General features: G+C 39.8%; 1 protein-coding gene across 1 annotated transcript in view; it reads right to left on the bottom strand.

The window, feature by feature from the left end:
• Positions 1-18,320, bottom strand: part of capn5b (calpain 5b) — a 59,213-nt gene that overhangs the window by 29,317 nt on the left and 11,576 nt on the right. Inside the window, exons 4-5 of the mRNA XM_076889416.1 lie at positions 16,083-16,256; positions 5,789-5,920 (exon numbers count right to left, since the gene is read on the bottom strand). Of these exons, the coding sequence (XP_076745531.1) occupies positions 5,789-5,920; positions 16,083-16,247 (297 nt within the window). The 5' untranslated portion in view covers positions 16,248-16,256. The remainder of the gene's footprint in view (positions 1-5,788; positions 5,921-16,082; positions 16,257-18,320) is intronic.

The raw sequence follows: 18,320 nt of genomic DNA, 5'->3' as shown, positions 1-18,320 counted from the left end.
AAAATCCTCCTCCTGTTTACACTTGTTTTGAGGCAATGACTGCAAGTGTTGGTTATATTCAAAGGTGCCGACATGAAACCATAGCAAGGCAGATTATTTCAAATAAGAATAATGAATTTCAGTTTACTTCAATAAGTAAGGAATCACATGAACCCAAATAAGTAAAACACTTGTTGACAGTGGGAAGGAAAAACTCTCTTTTAACAGGAAGAAACCTCCAGCAGAACCGGACTCAGGAAGAAGAAGGAAGACAGGGCAAAAGCCACACTATGGAAGAGAGCCAGAGATTAATAATAGCTAACGATTAAATGCAGATGCAATGTGTATAAACACACAGTGAGAGAAAAGGTGAGTGAAGAAGAAACACACAGTGCATCATGGGAAGCCCCAGCAAAATGTGTCCCTATACATTTTTACTCAATAAAATGTGTCCAAAATGAGGAATGAAGAAACTCTGGTTCCACGACAGAGTCAGTAATAAATGTTTTAAAACCTGGATGTATTTTTTTTTTAAAAAGTGTATTATAATTTATTATGTAACAAATTCTAATGACGAAGAACAAGAAACAAGAAAAGAATGAACAAGTGGCAACATCTTGGAAAAAAAACAGCGGATGCTGATTGGAAGGTTCCTTTAGCAGCTGCAGGCGACGCTCACTGAGGGGTGGCAGCATGGAGCGGATATTTTCCAAATGACCCTACGTGTCTGTTTTCTTTTCTGTTGAGCTGTACTTTCTTGCAGGTGCTGATTGGAGGGTCATCTGCGGTGTAGACGACACCTGGGCCTGTGCTGAGTATGCTCCACTCCATAAAAACTTCCTCCTGCCTGCAGATTATTTCACGAATTTACTTCCTTTTTTCTCCACGTTTACCATCACACAAAGCATATGTGCTTTACATTACTAACATACTGTTATTTAAACACTGCATCTTCTTGTGGTTTTTTGTAAGAAAAAAGAAGAAGATGTTTTTCTCAAGTCAAGGTGCAAAAAAGAATTTTAAAACCTCAGTGTGACAGAAAACAGACAAAAATCACAAAAGAAATGTTAACCTGGTTTGAATATTTTGATACTGTTTTGAAACTGAAGGTGCTCTAAAATTAGGTGCAGTTACCTCGTACCGTGCCCGAGTATGATGGACCCTCTTCTGGTCTGTGTTTACACTGACTACACTTCGTTTTGCATCTGAAATAGTCTCTCCTGTTCAGGCAGGACACAGTTGAGTTTATGATTTACAGCATTTTGTGGCTTTACAGGAGCAATTCTGGAAGAAGTGCCACACTTTTATATGCCTACAGCAGCCCTGAGAGGTCAAATACACTGGAACTTAAACACCTTGTTTATTTTGTAAGTTACCTGACGTGTCCAGTCTGTCCTAGTCTTTATGTTTTTGTCCTCAGCATCTCCTGTGAGAAGTCAGTTGCGTCCCCGTGTCTGGTTTCTGTGTCCCTGTTTAGTTCTGTCAATTTAGTATGTCTTAGTCCTTGTCCCAATGTTCCTGCTTTACTTTGACAGTCCCTTATCTCATTAGATTCAGTTCATCTGTTTCCCCAGATGTGTTCACTCTGTCCCAATCTCCTCTTGTGTATTTAAACCCTATCAGTTTTCTATTCTTTGTTGTTTCATCCCTTGCAGTTTGTCTTTTGGAAGATTTGAAGGTTTGGTTGGATTATTTGTTCTTGGCTTTCATCTTGTTTGTTTTGTAAGTGGCGCAGCAATAAAAGTTTTAGTTTTATAACTTCTTTGCCATGTGTACGTGTGTAGGCAGCACTCCGAAAACTCTATTTTAGTAGAACTAAAAGACCGGGTGGGCTCCAGAGGCGAATGCAGGGAAAGCTACAAATTTCACACAAAACGTAATTCCTGTACTTGTGTGCATGCATTTTAAAATTGCATTAAACAAGCCTACAAGTGCACCTATCATTTCAGAACGCCACCTGGGACTTCAAAGAAAGGCCTACTGTGGTGATAATGCACCTACAGGTGTCTGATAACAACTGCAATGCACCAGAAAATGGCCTGTGAATTTTAGCTGTTAAATTACAGGAACAATTACACTGCAGGTGGATGGCAATAATCAACACAAACATGCATTCAACAAGCTCAGGTGGATTAAGGAAGATTTACAGTGATTCTAATCAGACATGTGCATCATTTAAAAAAAAGAAAAGACATTAACAAAGTAGGAAAAACCAGAACAAAATAATCAGCCAAAACTAAAGACCTAAGAAGGGAAATAAGCAGAAGACATGCTGTTCCTTGAGGATGGACCTGATCAAGCTGCCATGTAAGCATCCCCATGTGTACTCGGCCTAGTTCCACAATACAGCATTTCTCTAGAACAGGCTGAGGCATCTTGTTTCAAATCCCATTAAACCTCACTAATCATTTTGTTTCCTCTATCAGCACGTGAAAGAACATCTCAGAATCATTCTGACGCCAGAGACTTCAAACCGGCTCAGCACAGTTCAAATAAACTGCTCTTTATTGACAAAACGCTGCAAGTTTGTGTGCTCGAGCTGGTGATAGTGGATGTGTGATGCCAATCAGGATGCAAACACTTGTTTATTTAAATCTGTGTTTAAAAGGCTTCAAATTGACTTTTCATTGCAGCGAACTACATCTCTGAAAGTAAGGACAGCTGAATGAAGCTCTCTGCGGTCCATTTAAAGATCTCCAATGCACCTTTATTCAATTAGCAGAGGTAGTAAACATTGGATGAAATCTGTTAAAGCACTGTTGCATCTCCTTACAACCAACCACACTGCTGGACAACAGCTATGACTGATTAATAATGACATCCACTTTGCTGCAATCAAAATGCCTAAAAATAAATCTTGAAAAAGACACCTGCTAAGGCTGATCACAATGCAAAACGAACACGAGAAAATCAGAAGAATATCCGATTTTTTTCTGCATAAAACTTTTTTTTCTTCCAAATTATAAATCTGCCATAGATGTCACAAAAACAGAAGTTCCACTTGTGAATTAATTCTGGATTTTTATTACAGTGAAAAAACATACTAGCGGCTGCCAGTGCTACCCCTGAGCCTCCTAGTAGATGCACCAATGAAAGTCTTAGGTGACACACAAGAGCACAAGATTTTCAGAAAACCTGACCTCTGACCTTATGAATTTTAGTAGATACACATATGGTTTTTTGATGAATTTGAAAGTCCTACGTTGCCTCGTTTTCGAGTTATCGCATTCACAGACTTGGATATCCACACCGCCTGCCAGTCACAGCGCCAATAACACTCCATCAGCGTTTATGGCTGAGGGGTACAAACGTCTGCATTCACTGGTGAAGTAGTCGCCACTACAAGCTTGAATAAGCCTCACCAGAGCTAAAATGCTAATATTGCTACAGAGCAGGAACCTCTGAAGTCAAAGTGGAAACGCCAAAAACTGCAGTTCCTTCAGTCAATTCTAAATTTTTAGATTACTCACTGCTTTAAACTGTATTCAAATCAGGGCTATTTTGAGTGTCAGTTGCATACCTTTTGAAGCATTCAAACAGGTAGGTGTATTTGAATGCTAGCTAACCAGTAACATTTTAAACTGCATTATAAGAGCATTATAAGTCTTGTTGCTTTTCCTTTTATGAATTGGCTAAAAGGCAGACAAGGCACTGAATCCCGAATAGTAGTCTATGTTGTAGGTTGTGTAGGCTCTGTGATAGCAGGTTATATAATTGTTATGTGAGTGTATTTCGAGCCTTGGCCTCTTCTCCATGGTTTGATCATTCAGGTTAGCTGAGGGGGTTTACCATGCATACATTAATGGAGTGCCAGCAACTCTCCATAATGCACAACGTGTGGTCCAAACACAAAAACCACAAATGTACTCTCCAAAGCTGTTGTGGTTCTACAGCACAAACACACACCCAGAAGAGGAAAAGAAACAAGAAGAAGAGATAAACAAGCAAAACAGGTTCCTCTGATTTAAATTGAAACCACTGGATGCAAATCGTGTCTTTCTGTTTTTATTTTTGTTTTTGTTTCCATTTAAGTCTTACTTTGGGGAAAATGTATCACACCTCTGAGCTGTATTGAATAACTGCCCAGACACATTGCAAAGATGGCTGCTAAGTGACAGGATTTGGTGTTAGAAGGGCTTACACTGATCAGGCATAACAAAACCGCTGTCAGGTGAAGTGAATAACATTGATTATCTTCTCATCATGGCACTTGTGGCACATATATCAGGCAGCAAGTGATAATTTTGTCCTCAAAGTTGATATGTTAGCAGCAGGAAAATAGGTAAGTTTGACAAAGGGCCACACTGAGATGGCTAGACAAGCTGAAGCCCTTGTGGGGTGTTTCCAGTCTGCAGCTATCAGAGGCAAACCAATGACAGGGTTCTTTTTATTTTTAGTTATTTAATTTGTCCAATCACCTTTGAGCCCCTGAAATGAAGGGACTGTACTAAAAAAGATGCTTTAGTTCCTCACATTTTATCCACTCTTTGTTCAACCCACTGAATTAAAGCTGTAAGTTTGCACTTCAACTGCATCTTAGTTGTTTCCTTTAATAATTCAGTGTTGTAATGTATGGAACCAAAATTAGATAAAAGTTGTCCATGTCCAATGTCCAAATATTTATGGACCTAACTGTATTCTGTCTTCTTACGGCTAAGTGTGCCCCTGCTTGCTTTAGCAGTGCAGAAACGCCTCTGCTGGTTAACCATGTAAAATAATAATAAAAAACCCCTCACTAATAAAAACGCATTCAGAGGACATCCATCTAGCCTTAGTGCTTCCAGTCTGTCCTCAGAGACTCCACATTAGACTCCACCATTCAGACTTCTACTGACTGATGCAGTCTGGTGTTTACTTCTTATAGTAATGTTTCCTAATGGATGCTTAAACACAGTCGAGCATATGATGCATCCCTTTTTTCCAATGTACTGTGCACACTTTTGCACAGGGACTTTCTCTCTTTAACTATGCCTCCATTACCTGGCCGATCCTCAACCAAAGGGTTGTGTGTGGTTTGTTTGGTAATGCTGGCAACTGTTCAGTGAGAAGAAGTTATCTGACAAAAATGGACACTCAGCCATTAGAGGGAGCAAAAGAGTACAGCAGCTTTCAACTAGCAAGCAGCTGCAGTCACTAGTTTATTCGGTTTTAAAGGAATAGTTCAATATTTTCACAAGAGGTGGAGAAATGCGTGGGGAATTGGAACTTGAAAAATTACAATTTATAACACTAAACATTTATAAAATCACAAATCTGAAAAGCATGCTGGGTAATACTAGCTAGCTAGGTGGGTTTCTTGCTACATTCAAGATCCAAAAAGACATGGATGAAAATCAATCGTGGCTCAACTTGGACTGACTGTAAACAGTTTGCAAACACACTGCAATCAGTTTGAATCTGAACAATTTGTCTGCGACTCGTCTCTTTGCATTAAGGAACTCAAATTCAACTATCACAAACCGATAGCAGACCGACTCCATCTTATTGCTGTTTATCGCCGTCTTGATCCACCAAACTTGCTTTGAAGATGACTGAGTGGTTGAAGCAACGATTTCAAAGTTACATTTCCATAATCTTAAAAAGATCCTAAATGTATACCACCCATAGCTAATAACAAGCTTGGTCTGGAGTTTAAAAATACCCCCACCCACACTTTGTTTAAAATCATTTAAGTGCAGATTTACAGTAACAACAGACACAATGCAAACCAGAAGTGTTTCATCGGTGGGTTTATGTCTTCGGGGTTTAATACAACATTAATCCAACCTTGTAATCAGGAAAAAAGGCAGAGGAAAAAACATGTTCTTACCTTTTGCCACAAAGACTCTCGGGAGGCCAGGCTGGAACACGCTGCGACAAACCAGCAGTTACCCAGCTGTCCCTGATGCAGATCGTGTGCACTGATGCCATCTACAAACAGGTGAGGGTCCTCACACAGCTCCTACACTCCCAGAGAAAGACAAAAACACTTATGAAACACGCTGCACAGCCAGTACATGAGTAAAACCCTTGCAGGAACTCATACTATTATTTATATGTGTTTAAAAAAAAAAATTTTAATGGGGGGGGAAAAAAAAGGTGAAACGCCTCTAAAATGAGGTTTCTGGTTAATAAACTGTGTGTACAGCCCACAGTACAAGGCACAGAGGTGCATAAATAGGTTATTGAGTTCATGAATCAGAAAGAAACCATCTGTCCTTATGCATCCATGTTTCACAGTCATGATCTTCTACCCAGGAGTCGGGAGTGGGGGGGGGGGGGGGGGGGGGGTGTGATGGGTGGGCTGTGTGCATTTGTGAAATCACATTTGCTGCGGCTGCTGTGTCGAAGTCCATTTTCTGGCACAGTGTGTACAGACAGCCTATTACCGCTAACAACACGTTCAATGAGCTGCTCACGCTTTTTCTCCTGCATGTAAACTGGACTCTGCACATCTATCGGCACGCACAGCCACATCTTCTGTGGGGCGATTACAAGAGGCTGTGTGCTGTCAGTGGACACTTTTACTCTCGTCCATACACGCTGGCTACACAAGGTTATCTGCACCTTTTAAAAATCAAATGCAATCCCGTTTCCAACAAATCTAGGTCGCTGTGTAAATGGTGAATTGAGTGGCATTTATGGAGCTTTTCCACTCTCACTCAACACTCACACAGTTTGGAGTTCAGTATGTTATCCAAGGACACTTTGACATGTGGACAACAGGAGTTGGGGCTGAAACCACTGAGCTTTCAAGTACTAGAACACCAGCTCTACCTGATGATGACAGCAACATGAGATGGGCATGTTTACCACAGTGTTGCCTCACCTCTGCTTTTAAAGACTCTCTGTAAGCGTTTGGGAATTTACTGAAATGGGTGCCAACACATAGGAAACACTTTATATAAGGCAACAACAGTGTCAAATTCTAGCAAGCTTGAGAGTTAATGTGTAGTATGATCACCTTTATTCTTCAGCACAGTTTGAACTCTTTAAGACAAGATTTAAGACAAGAATTTCGTTAAGTAGTCTTCAGGAATAGTTCTCCAGGGTTCCTGAAGGGCATTCAAAGATCTTTGGATGCTGGCCGCCTTTTGTTCTGTTCTCTGTAAACATGATCTCACACTTCTTCAACAGTGTTTAAGATTATTTTCATGTTGAAAAATGAAGCTGCTGACAATCAGAGACTGTCCAGGGAGACTGTGGATCAAACGGTGTTGTTTTGTTTTATTTTTTTACTGGGATTTTAATTCCATCAATTTTCACAAGAAGATGGAGGCCCTCCTGAATCCTGCTGATCCATGTTTTTTCTTTGCATGGTAGTTGTAACTTTTACAGCAGCAAACTAAGTTCCCTGACACTCATTCTATTGCAGCTCAATAATAATGTAGTGATAGTGGGGTAATAATATGGAAATAGGAAGCTATTACTACTTAATTATCAGGACAATGCCTGAAGATAACGATATGGAAACAAATATGTTAGTAATAGCAGAGTAACATTTTTGTAACAATATGATAACCAGCTGGCAAAGAAATGGTAATATCAGTGCAGCACTGAGCTGTTGAATGCAGGCTTTTGGCTTATCAGCCTAATTTAAGTGGGACTCTCTTTATCTTTTAATGATACTATGCACCATAGATTTTACAATTTTCTCTTACTTCATATTATTCTAAACATTTTCTGATTCTAACCTGGCATTCTATATAATATGGCAAAACAAAACAGTTAAAAAATGATTACACAAGGAAACAAGCTCAAGTAAATAGAAGAAATAAAATAATGGAGCACAATAACAAAAAACCTAAGACAGAATAAAACAGAAACAGGTGTTTCATGGAAATTCAAAGAAGAGTTTGTTTTGTATAAAATCATCTAATGCACTAACTCCAAGCTTTAATTTAACCTGATACAAAATATGAGCCAGCTTCATTTTTACTGCAGAGCTGTGCTTGCAGTGTTCTGGGTATGAAGCCTGTCTGTTCTCTGCTCTCTGCTTTATGGGACCAGAGGGTCGATGAGCACCTCGGCCATTACTCAACAGGCAGCAGCAAGCATGGGACCACTTAGCAGCTCTTTATCTTTACACACTGGCAGCACTCAACTAGGGTTAGAAAAGTAAAAGAGGGGCCAGGAGGGAGAGAGCATGGGGCAGGTTGAGCTTTTAGATAGGCAAAATTTAGAAAACGGTTACACTCGTTTTACACCTGCGTTACCAATTCTGCAGAATCCACATTTAGGAAAGATGTGACTGATGCTTTTTAGTTCACAGTAACTTGTGTGCATCTGCTCGCCAGATCTGACTTTAATCATTGTTAGTTTTCCTTGACCGTATTTAGTTTTCCACTTTGCTTCAGTCCATTTTAAGTGAGCCCAGAGAAGATGGTGGTGTTTCTAGATCATGTTCACATCTGGCTTCTTCTTCGCATGATAGAGCTTTAACCTGCATTTGTGGACAGCATGGTGAACTGTGTTCACAGACAGTGGAAGTGTTCCTCATTTCATGCAGTGATTTCCACGACAGAATCATGCCTGTTTTTAATGCAGTGCCAACTGAATGCCTGAAGATCATGTTTATCCGATATTGAATTATAGTAAGTGTGGAACTTTGTGATGTTTTGGACCTTTGTTTGAGAAAATTTTCTCTGGACCTTCTTAAATTCTAATTGAGTATCCCTGTAATAGATTAATATTGAATATATTACCAGGTTAAGTTCTATTGATCTTGTTTATAGTCACAAGGTATGATTTTTTTGAATATGTAGACTTTTCTGTGAGCCACACTATGTGGACCACCTACACATTACACCTACAGGAAACCCATGCCATGACGCTCCCGGCACACAGTTTCTGTGCTGATGTTAATGTCATAGGACGTCTGGAGTTCTGCAGCTCATTTGGAAGTTAAAATATTTACATGCAGGTCTTTTGGTGATACACATACCCAGCCACCAAGAAGAGACTCTAAACCTGAGGCAAATCCCGGTAGTCTGCATACTGTTTTACAGTCTAAACATGGCAGCTGAACAGAGACTTAAAGCGTGTGCCCTAGGGGTGATTTTAAGTATGACTGAATCAGCCCTCTAATAGCCCATCCAATGTGGGCTGGGACGGCCTCAAGCACACCATTTGACTTTAATCATAAAGATTAGTGCTATTATCAGCCTTCACGGCTCATGTGCATGTATATAAAGGCAGATCACAGCATACAGATACACACAAGTGTGTGAAGCTAAAGCTTGCAAGCGTGTGCACACACACAGGACACAATAAGGTCAGTCATTTGCTGACTCTGCAAAGCTGTATGCTGCAAAAGCAAACTTTTAATCTGAAGCAGAGGCCACTGCAGTGCTCCCCAGAGGCCTGCAGTCTCTACCAGCAGGATCCTCTCACCTTACACTGACCAGCACCAGAGCTTCCTGTCTGAAATCTCTCTGTACGTGCAAGTCGGCAGAACTTTGTGAGGCAATGTTTTGATGTTGTTCTGTGAAACTGTGTCGGAGTTAAGATATCTAATCACGTTTCTTCTCCCTGTCCGCAACAACATTGATTGGTGGAGTCTGAGCAGCGGCGAGGGCTCCCTGTGGTGGCCTGCCATCCAGGGATTGGCTCAGGTGGAAAAGTAATAGAGTATTGATCAGTGCCCAGCCCTGCAGTCTCTGAAGTAATGTGAATATTGTGGCTGAGCACAGCCTAATCATTTACCCTGCCATTGAGAACCTTTCAACCGGCTTCATAGCCCTCCTCAGCACCATTCATCAGCTGGTAAAGGAGACATGAGCCACGAGTGCAAAAACCCAGAGAATAAAAAGTGCAATCCAGCAGTGAGAATCCAAAGTAACCCAACATTTTAGAAAAAAATGAAAGCTTGGATTATTTACACACAGTTTTTGCCAGTTTACATTCTTCTTCCCTACCTGCATTCCTTGGCACTACTAAACTGTCACCACTTGTAACAGTAACGGCTGCATCCATCACCACCTGCTTTGGCAGTTTGGACCAGCTGAAAGGACAAACTCGTGTATGAAGTTTGAATTATTAGCAGTTATTGATGTTCAAGGATGAGAAATAGCAATGGTTCCTAGTTACCCCTGTACAGGAAGTCAGGACCGAGGTCAGCGTTTCTGATGCTACGATTATTACCCTAGGTTAGGCTATGCAGAGACTAACTTAAGCCGGTATCAAGGACTCTCACCTAGATCTGCTTACATCCAAATGCCGACCCGCCCCCCACAATCCTCTGATGATAACAAACTACCAACCCAAACAGTTAGGTACAATGCCTGCTAACAGTAGCTTTCCTCATTATAGAAAGATAAATTGGCTGAAAGTTATTACAATAGTTATTAAAATAGGCCCCAGGGATCTTTTCATTTTCAAGGACCAGAATAACCTGTAAGAATTAGAAGACCATTAAAATACTCCTATACATTCTAACCTTACATGAAGACTCGAGAAGGGAATGCCCACAAATTCAAACTTTAAATGAAGAGTTTAAATAAAATATCCTATGTGAAAAAAAGCTTACTGCTAGATGTCAGTATATTGTGAATTGTAGTCAAGTGAGTTCTGCTTGCGTGCCCATCCTAATTCCTAGCTACAGTGGGCGCTGTAGGACAAACATGTTTTAGTCCCCCAAGAGAAATCAAAAACACTAAATGTGAACTGTACCTCGTAACAGCTGTGGCCAGCCGGCGTATTTCTGCTACTGTTTGGAACAGATTTGGATCTACACAGGAGTTTTTCCCTATCTGTGGAAGCCAGTCAGTCCACTGTTGATCTCAGATGTCAATGCATCCACGTTTACTCTAGGAGAGGCAGTCAAACATTGTGAAAGGAGTCCGATATGGATCAATGAGTCAGAGAAGCCATACTGAAGTGAGTTGTTAAGGATATGCTGAACCTATTGCATATAAGAGAAAAGGTTACTCGATGCAGAGCTGGGTCAAAAAGACCGAATCAGAGCAGAATCAGGAGATGATCAATTATAAATAACGCTAAAAACATTCTAATCCTAAACAGCGTCTTTGACCTAAATGTAAACTTGAGTTTGCAGAAAAGCTCAGTACAATGAGTGTGCATACAGTATTTTAAATGAGCTTTTGTCTGGAACCTCATACATTTTGATTGCTCTGAACATTTCATTCTCTCATAGCCACTCTGCTCCTAAGTAATTTGATGTTTAACTTCATTATCGTGCACTCTCCCTTGAACGAAATGCTGCACTAAGAGCTTGCAGAGAGAACAGAATCAGCTTTTGTATTAACAAGTTAAAACAGAGCTCTGCTTTGTCTTGTAGATTTTTGGGTCAGCTACATTCTTTACTTTTTTTTTTTTTTTAAAGGATAGATTGCACCAAGAAAAACCACAGCAACAATCACTGGTAATGCTATGGGAGATATTGATCTGCAAAATTGGTGGTGAAGTCCCAACTCTTTTGAATGCCGCTGCACTCATTAATTCAAGTCTGGCTCTATGCAAGCACCACCCACTGGCAGGTAAAAATACTACTTTATCAGATAGTACTTCATAAGGGGACCTATAATGCTCATGTTATCTCGTACTCAAACAGCAGGCATTGTGGAAAGGTTAGTTTAGGACTTAGAAAAAGATGATCAGTGTTATTCACTGCATCTGTCAGTGTTTTAAATGTTTAATATTAAAGGATGATTGGTGTACAGGGAGGTGCTTTTACAGATTCTTGAGCAAAATTAAGAAAATCCCCAATAAAAATCACTAAAGCACATTATTTTTGCTTTTTGTGAGCTTCAATAAAACCTTTAAAAATAGCTGGGCTAAAAATGTCCTGCTCCGGGTTCCTAACCTTCTCACATAAACCGCTGTCAGTGACGACACAAACCGTGTGCTGGCAAAAATGAAAAGGATGCTCCTCCTGCTTTCTCTCCCTTTGACTTCTTCCAGTTTTCCATCTGCATGACTGACATCAGCACAGACCAAAACATATAATCTGTGTGACCCAGTTTCCATGGCAATGCACGCTGGCTGCATGCTGCAGCGGTACACAGGCAGAAGGAGGTTACAGCATCCAGAACCACGACGTGCTGTGAGAGGAGGATAACAGCGGCAGGGGACTCGGCTCAGTAAATCCTGAGGCCCTACATCTGATATCATCCACCACCGAAAGACACGCGCGGTGCCAGCTTATACAGGAGACTAGAGAGTGCAGTAGAGCAATGACTGATTACAACTGATGTTAGTGTTGAATTATAAATGTTTAGTCTTTCTCTATGTCACAAAACTCTTGTTCTGCAAGCACCTTTGGCACTGATAACTCCCCAATGCGAGTGTTTTTACAGGTGCAAACACTGCCCACTATTTATGTCCAGAATAAAATATTGCTGCAGGGCATCGGCTGTGCCTCACTGACTGTCCAGGGAATAGGTTGTTATTTACACGCATGTATGCTGAGGAGTAAATTATTCTGAACATATAAACTGTGAAGTTGTGGGTAAAGTTTCTTGTATAAGAATTGAATTCAGATTGCATTTTGTAGATTTACCAAATTGTATGCTCAGACCCCAAATTTTAGCTCTTGTTGTATTTGCAACAAGTTTGCAGACGATACGATAGTCATCGCACTTATAACTGCTAACAATAGGCATGCATACAGGGACATCATCATGAATCAATAATAACTTGGTCTTAAACATCACAAAGACCAAAGAGATATAGATGTAGGGCTGCAAAAAAACAAAACAAAACCCACACACAGAGCTCATGGAGTCTTCAGCTTTAGGTTTCATCTTGCCTGGAATGACAATACCTCAGCAGTCATGGGTAAGGCACAACAGTGCTTTCATTTCTTAAGGAGGTTAAGGAGAGCCAACTTCGCCTAAAACTGCTTGTCAGCATTTACAGATGCACAATAAAGCGATCTGTGTGACAACCTGGTACAGTAGCAACACCAAAGCTCACAAAAAGGCCCTCCAGTGTGTCATGAAATAGCACAAAACATCGCCGGCACAGACCCATGCATCGCTCGCAAATCTCTACAAGAGATCTCTACACACCCTCGGCGCCATTCGGTTAAGCTTCTCCCCGTCTTTTCAGAGCGCTCCACACACACACACTGAAACACAGCATCTTCCCAAAAATCTGTGACACTGCTGAACTGTCAGTGACTTCAGTGCAACCCCAACGTGCAGTATGTTCAGTTTCACACGTTTACTTCCCTGATATGTATATATAAACTGCACAAAGAAATCAAACCACAAATGTCCATTAATGAAGTTAAGGAAGCTCCTTTCCATGCATGGAGGGTTTCACCTCAAGTCCAGGGCCCTGAGACTTGTTAAGAGGAAGGAAGGTCTAGTGAGTATCAGAACCACTATCCAGGATAAAACAACAACGATCTATGAGTACATTAGGAAAGCGGCCATGGCTGATAGTGTGCTTAGTAAATACCTCAGGCAGCAGAAACCTGAGAAAAAAGAGGAGTAAGAACAGGAACCATCAAGGAAGAACAGGTCCCTGCAAGGCATGTACCACTGACAAATAGAAGAAGTAGCTGACGTCGAGAAATCCTACCAATGACTGGATAAAGCTGGACTTAAAGACAGCACAGAGGCACTAATCATGGCAGCACAGTAACAAGCTCTAAGCACAAGATCCAGGCAAAACCTCAGGTGCAGACTGTTCAAAGATCCCCATGAAACAATCCAGCACGTACCAGCAGGGTGAAAGATGCTAGCTAGCAGGGCATACGTGGAGCGGCATAATCAAGAGGCTTACATGGTAAGTCCTGAGGTCAAAATGGGATAGGGTGGTTGAGAATGTCTTGTATCTAGAAGGATTTTAGCTCAGTCAAAGTGGTGATGGCTAACCAACATAGTACATAGTAGTTGTAGATAAGCAGAGGAAGATGGCTGTAGTGATAGATGTAGCGATACCAAGTTAACATCTGGAAGAAGTTACACAAGAAATGAAAAAAAAAAAAACTACCAAGGGCTGAGAGCGGACCGATAACAAAGCAATAAAATCAATGATTAAATTTGATTATTAAAAATCTGCTATCCATTACAGAACCATTACAGAAACATAAAAAATGATTTTGACAAATATATACACGTCTTTTTATATAAGTCAATAATTTATACTTATTTAGATGTTACACATCATGTGAGGTTAACAGAAATCTCATTTTATTAATACCATAATATTTTGAACTACAATGAACTGCGTATAATTAGAATTAGAAAGTAGAATAATTTAAACTTACATTTAAAATGTAAGTGTGGAAAATGATAAAAAAATTCAATAATTCTACCGCATTAAGAGTTAGCAAATAGAGCTTGTAACTGTGGGTTAACACATAGATTTACTGAAACTACATGTAGCACAATATTTATAGAAATAGTAATTGAATGAAAATATATCAATAATAAAAAATAAGAAAGAGTTAATATGGAGTTAATATTTAGTAATGGTAGCTAGCTATATAATATCCAATGCGCAAAGTAACTCAAACACTTGTATTTATCTACTGCAATCATTCAATATTTACATGTATTTAGTTGCATTCACACTTAGACAGTTCATCCTCATTTCATGAAAATCTGGGTCAACCCCATGGAAATACAGTGATAAATGTTACTACTACCAAGCACCAACAACAACAGTTAGTTAGCAACATCTTAGCACAAATTATTTCCAGAGATTCAAATGCACATTGCTCCCACATGTCTTTCAGTGGGTGAACTGATCTTGGACCAAGAATAACAGCTTGTTACTCCTTCTGTGCGAACATACATGTTAACACAGGTGTCGAACTCCAGGCCTCGAGGGCCGGTGTCCTGCAGGTCTTAGATGTGTCCTTGATCCAACACAGCTGATTTAAAGGCTAAATGACCTCCTCAACATGTCCTGAAGTTCTCCAGAGGCCTGGTAATGAACTAATCATTTGATTCAGGTGTGTTGACCCAGGGTGAGATCTAAAACCTGCAGGCCCTCGAGGCCTGGAGTTCGACACCCCTGTGTTAGAATTACTGGAGCTGCTTTTCTACAGGCATTTAAATAATACAGGCAAAAAAAGAGGTCAAATTTCAGTGAAGCTGAAGCTTATTGAGACTTCTTACTGGTAGAATTGGAAACACTGGCCACAAATGCTGATTGGTTGAGTCCAGAAATGTTTGTTGTATTTAGTGTGCCTTAAAGGAATGAAAGAGTTAACTGTAAAAAAGTTAAAGTGGTGGTTAGGAGTGTTCGGTACCATTTATCATATTTGAATCTTCTCTGATATTGCAGAGTTTGTATTCTACCTAAACCAGCTTGAGTCTGTCTTTTTTCTTCTAACGAAACTTAATAATATCTACCATCGTGGTCAGAAATGTACATTTTTTCAACAAGACGAATGTCTTGGTAATTTGAGGCTTTTAATGATTTGTTTGAACTGTTCTTTTTCCATGGTGGAATGATTGTACAGTTTTATTATTTATTGACAATTCATATCTGGACACAGACACTTTACGCCTTAGCAGTTTTAAAACTAAACAATACCTAAAAAGCACCAAATGTGTTACTCGAAACCAAGTTTTTATGTCATTCTTTATGGTAATTATATTATTAGCCAATCAGTAACCAATCCATGAGGTTTGTTTTTATCAAAATATAAGTACCGAAAGTAAAAGTAGTAATTACTAAGAATAATATGCATTACAGACTATATTATTTAATCTTTAGATAATTATTACATCACTTTTGATTTTCAGCTGGAGATTATTTTAGTTTCTTATTAACTGCTGGGTACTTCAGCTATAAAAATATAGTGTAACATATTTTTAGATCATCTTATCCAAGGGGCAGTGCCCCTCTGTTCGCCCCCCCCCCTCTCCCCCCTCTGGACACGCCCCTACAATCCAGTGATTTCATCCAGTACAGCACAGATATCAACACTCTTGTTTGGTTCAGTGCTTACCTGTAGATACTTTTCCTCATACAAAAATAAATAAATGGATTTAAAAATGCTAAAACACATTTCATTAGCAGTTTGGTGAACTGTAAAATTAATACCTGTATATTTATATTCATCAGCAGCAGTAAACCTTTAATGCTGCACTTTTAATCAGATTTATCAGTTTTTGTTTTGCTGAAACAAGCCGACCTACCCGAGGCCTCTTCCAGACGACACGTCCGATCCTGTTACCCTGGTAAAAGAGCGAGTCGTCTGTGGCGGGGAAGCGGGGGTCCTCGAAGAGCAGGCCACTCTGCAAGCACTGCCTCTTCAGGGTGGAGTACTGCTGCCCCTCGAAGGCCTTCACTGAAGTGAACATGCTGCAGCCCTGGAGGACACAACGCAGATGGCAATGAAGTACAGATCTGCATCCTGTCATCACACCACCCTCCTCTTCTGTCATTGACTTTCACACACACATTTCAGCATCCTCTCTGAAAAAGCACCATCTTGTGTAATTTCTGAAAATAAATTTCCTTCCTGCTCATCTGGTTTTCAACTCACAGTCATCCCAGCAGACTGACAGCCGAATCCAGCAGACGGTAATACCTTAGCAGCGAAAGCTCTCAGTGGAAACAGAAAGTCGATGTGTGCTGCTGCCTTGAGCACAGCCAGGCTTCACTGGGTCAAAATGATTAATCTGTCAATTCACTGATATCCTCCTGGGCCTAATTATCACTGCTATGCATTAAAGGAGTCACATATACATTGATCAGCTTAGGGCAAGCAGGGGAACCGGTGAGTGAGGGAGGAGGCAAACTAAGAACTATTGAAGGGATAATCAATACTGAAACACTGAATAAATGGCACACCGTTCCACATATCACTAACTGCTTACTTAACATACATCACTAGGCTACACATCGATACAAAATGAACAAAATAAAACACTTACACATTTATTTACACATTAAGCAAACACAAAACAATGTTATAATTTTTTTGGAGCCACATTTCTTCCATACTAATGAATAAAATACTTTTCTTCATTCTTTTTAGCTCCATTTTGGTCTCCACCAGCGATTTAAAAATATCTTGTTTTCTAGCTGTTCGGAGCTTCCACCTCACACTTCTGTCTGTTACGCATTCACACTTCAGATTAATATTATTCACAGTGAAAGCAGTCAAATATCAGTATCAGCCCCAAAATGTGTGGTATCGCTAAGCCTCAGAGCTCAAATTTCTGAGCATCAGCACAAGTAAAAATATAATATATGCCACTTTCAGGTAGATATGGCCCCTTATTGATAAAAGACACAATAACCAAAGGTGACATCAGTCACAGCTAGAAGTGCATGTTTTCTTAGCAAATTACTTATTAAATGTGATCTATTATTATCGTATCCACATTCTTATTTTTGGAGTTTACTAGAGTAGCTTTGCATCAACTATGTGCCTGAAATAGTCATATTAGCGATATGGCTTCTTAATGACATCATAAAGAGCCAAGAGTAGAAAAGAACTGTCTGAAACAGAGCCTTTTTGACTCACAGAGATTACTTACACATACATTGTACATATGTGTAACTTGAGCCTCCGCCACTGTAACATATGTACATGATAGAAAATAAAACAACAAAGTACACAAGGTCAACTTTAAAAGTCTGACTTTTAGGACAAATCAGCAATATCTAATAGGGTTTTAATCTTACCGACTGTTTTTAAATAACTCATCATATTTATTAGTTTTACTGTCAGAATGTCAGAAACAGGTAGCTATCCCTTAGCACTGGACTCAACACAACTGACAACTCTTTATATTTAATTAAAACCTCAGAAACAGTCAATATGCTTTTCAGATGCACAGAATTATTCATGTCTGAACTTTTCATGGTCAGCAATTTGCATATGTCCTTTTCTATCAGTGTCACATCATAATCAATACCTCTGCCAGCAGAACTATTGACAACTTATGAAATCAGAGCCTCGCTGTAAGGCATTTAAGGCAAAATCATACTGGCTGATTAGAAACTGAGTTTATTGACTGGTGATAAAAATATATTTTCTTATTTTGTCTGACGGCAGAATTTTTAAATTATTATTGATTAACTCACCTTATTATTTACCCAGTTACAGTGTCACAAAGTAGTTCCTCTAATGTTTCCTGAAAACACTTATCGTTGCCAAGTTCTTATATTGTCTCACGTCACATGTCTAATCATAATAAGCTAATCTAATATTTCACACATTAAGAAAAGTTTGGAAATAAATATCCAAAGTCTTAATGGTGCAGCTTAACCCTGCGTACCCACGAAGAGACTCTCAATCCCCACACTGGGAATCATTGACTTGAGATGGGATGGCATTTAGCTAATCCGCAACTTGGAGGCATACACCTCTGATCAATTCATTTTATACGTTCCAGTCTAAGAGCAGTAGAAGACTGCACACT

The sequence above is a fragment of the Maylandia zebra genome, linkage group LG10, assembly GCF_041146795.1.
Source record: "Maylandia zebra isolate NMK-2024a linkage group LG10, Mzebra_GT3a, whole genome shotgun sequence".
Classification (NCBI taxonomy): domain Eukaryota; kingdom Metazoa; phylum Chordata; class Actinopteri; order Cichliformes; family Cichlidae; genus Maylandia; species Maylandia zebra.
The sequence above is the reverse complement of the archived record's forward strand: the minus strand, read 5'-3'. Positions and strand labels throughout refer to the sequence as shown.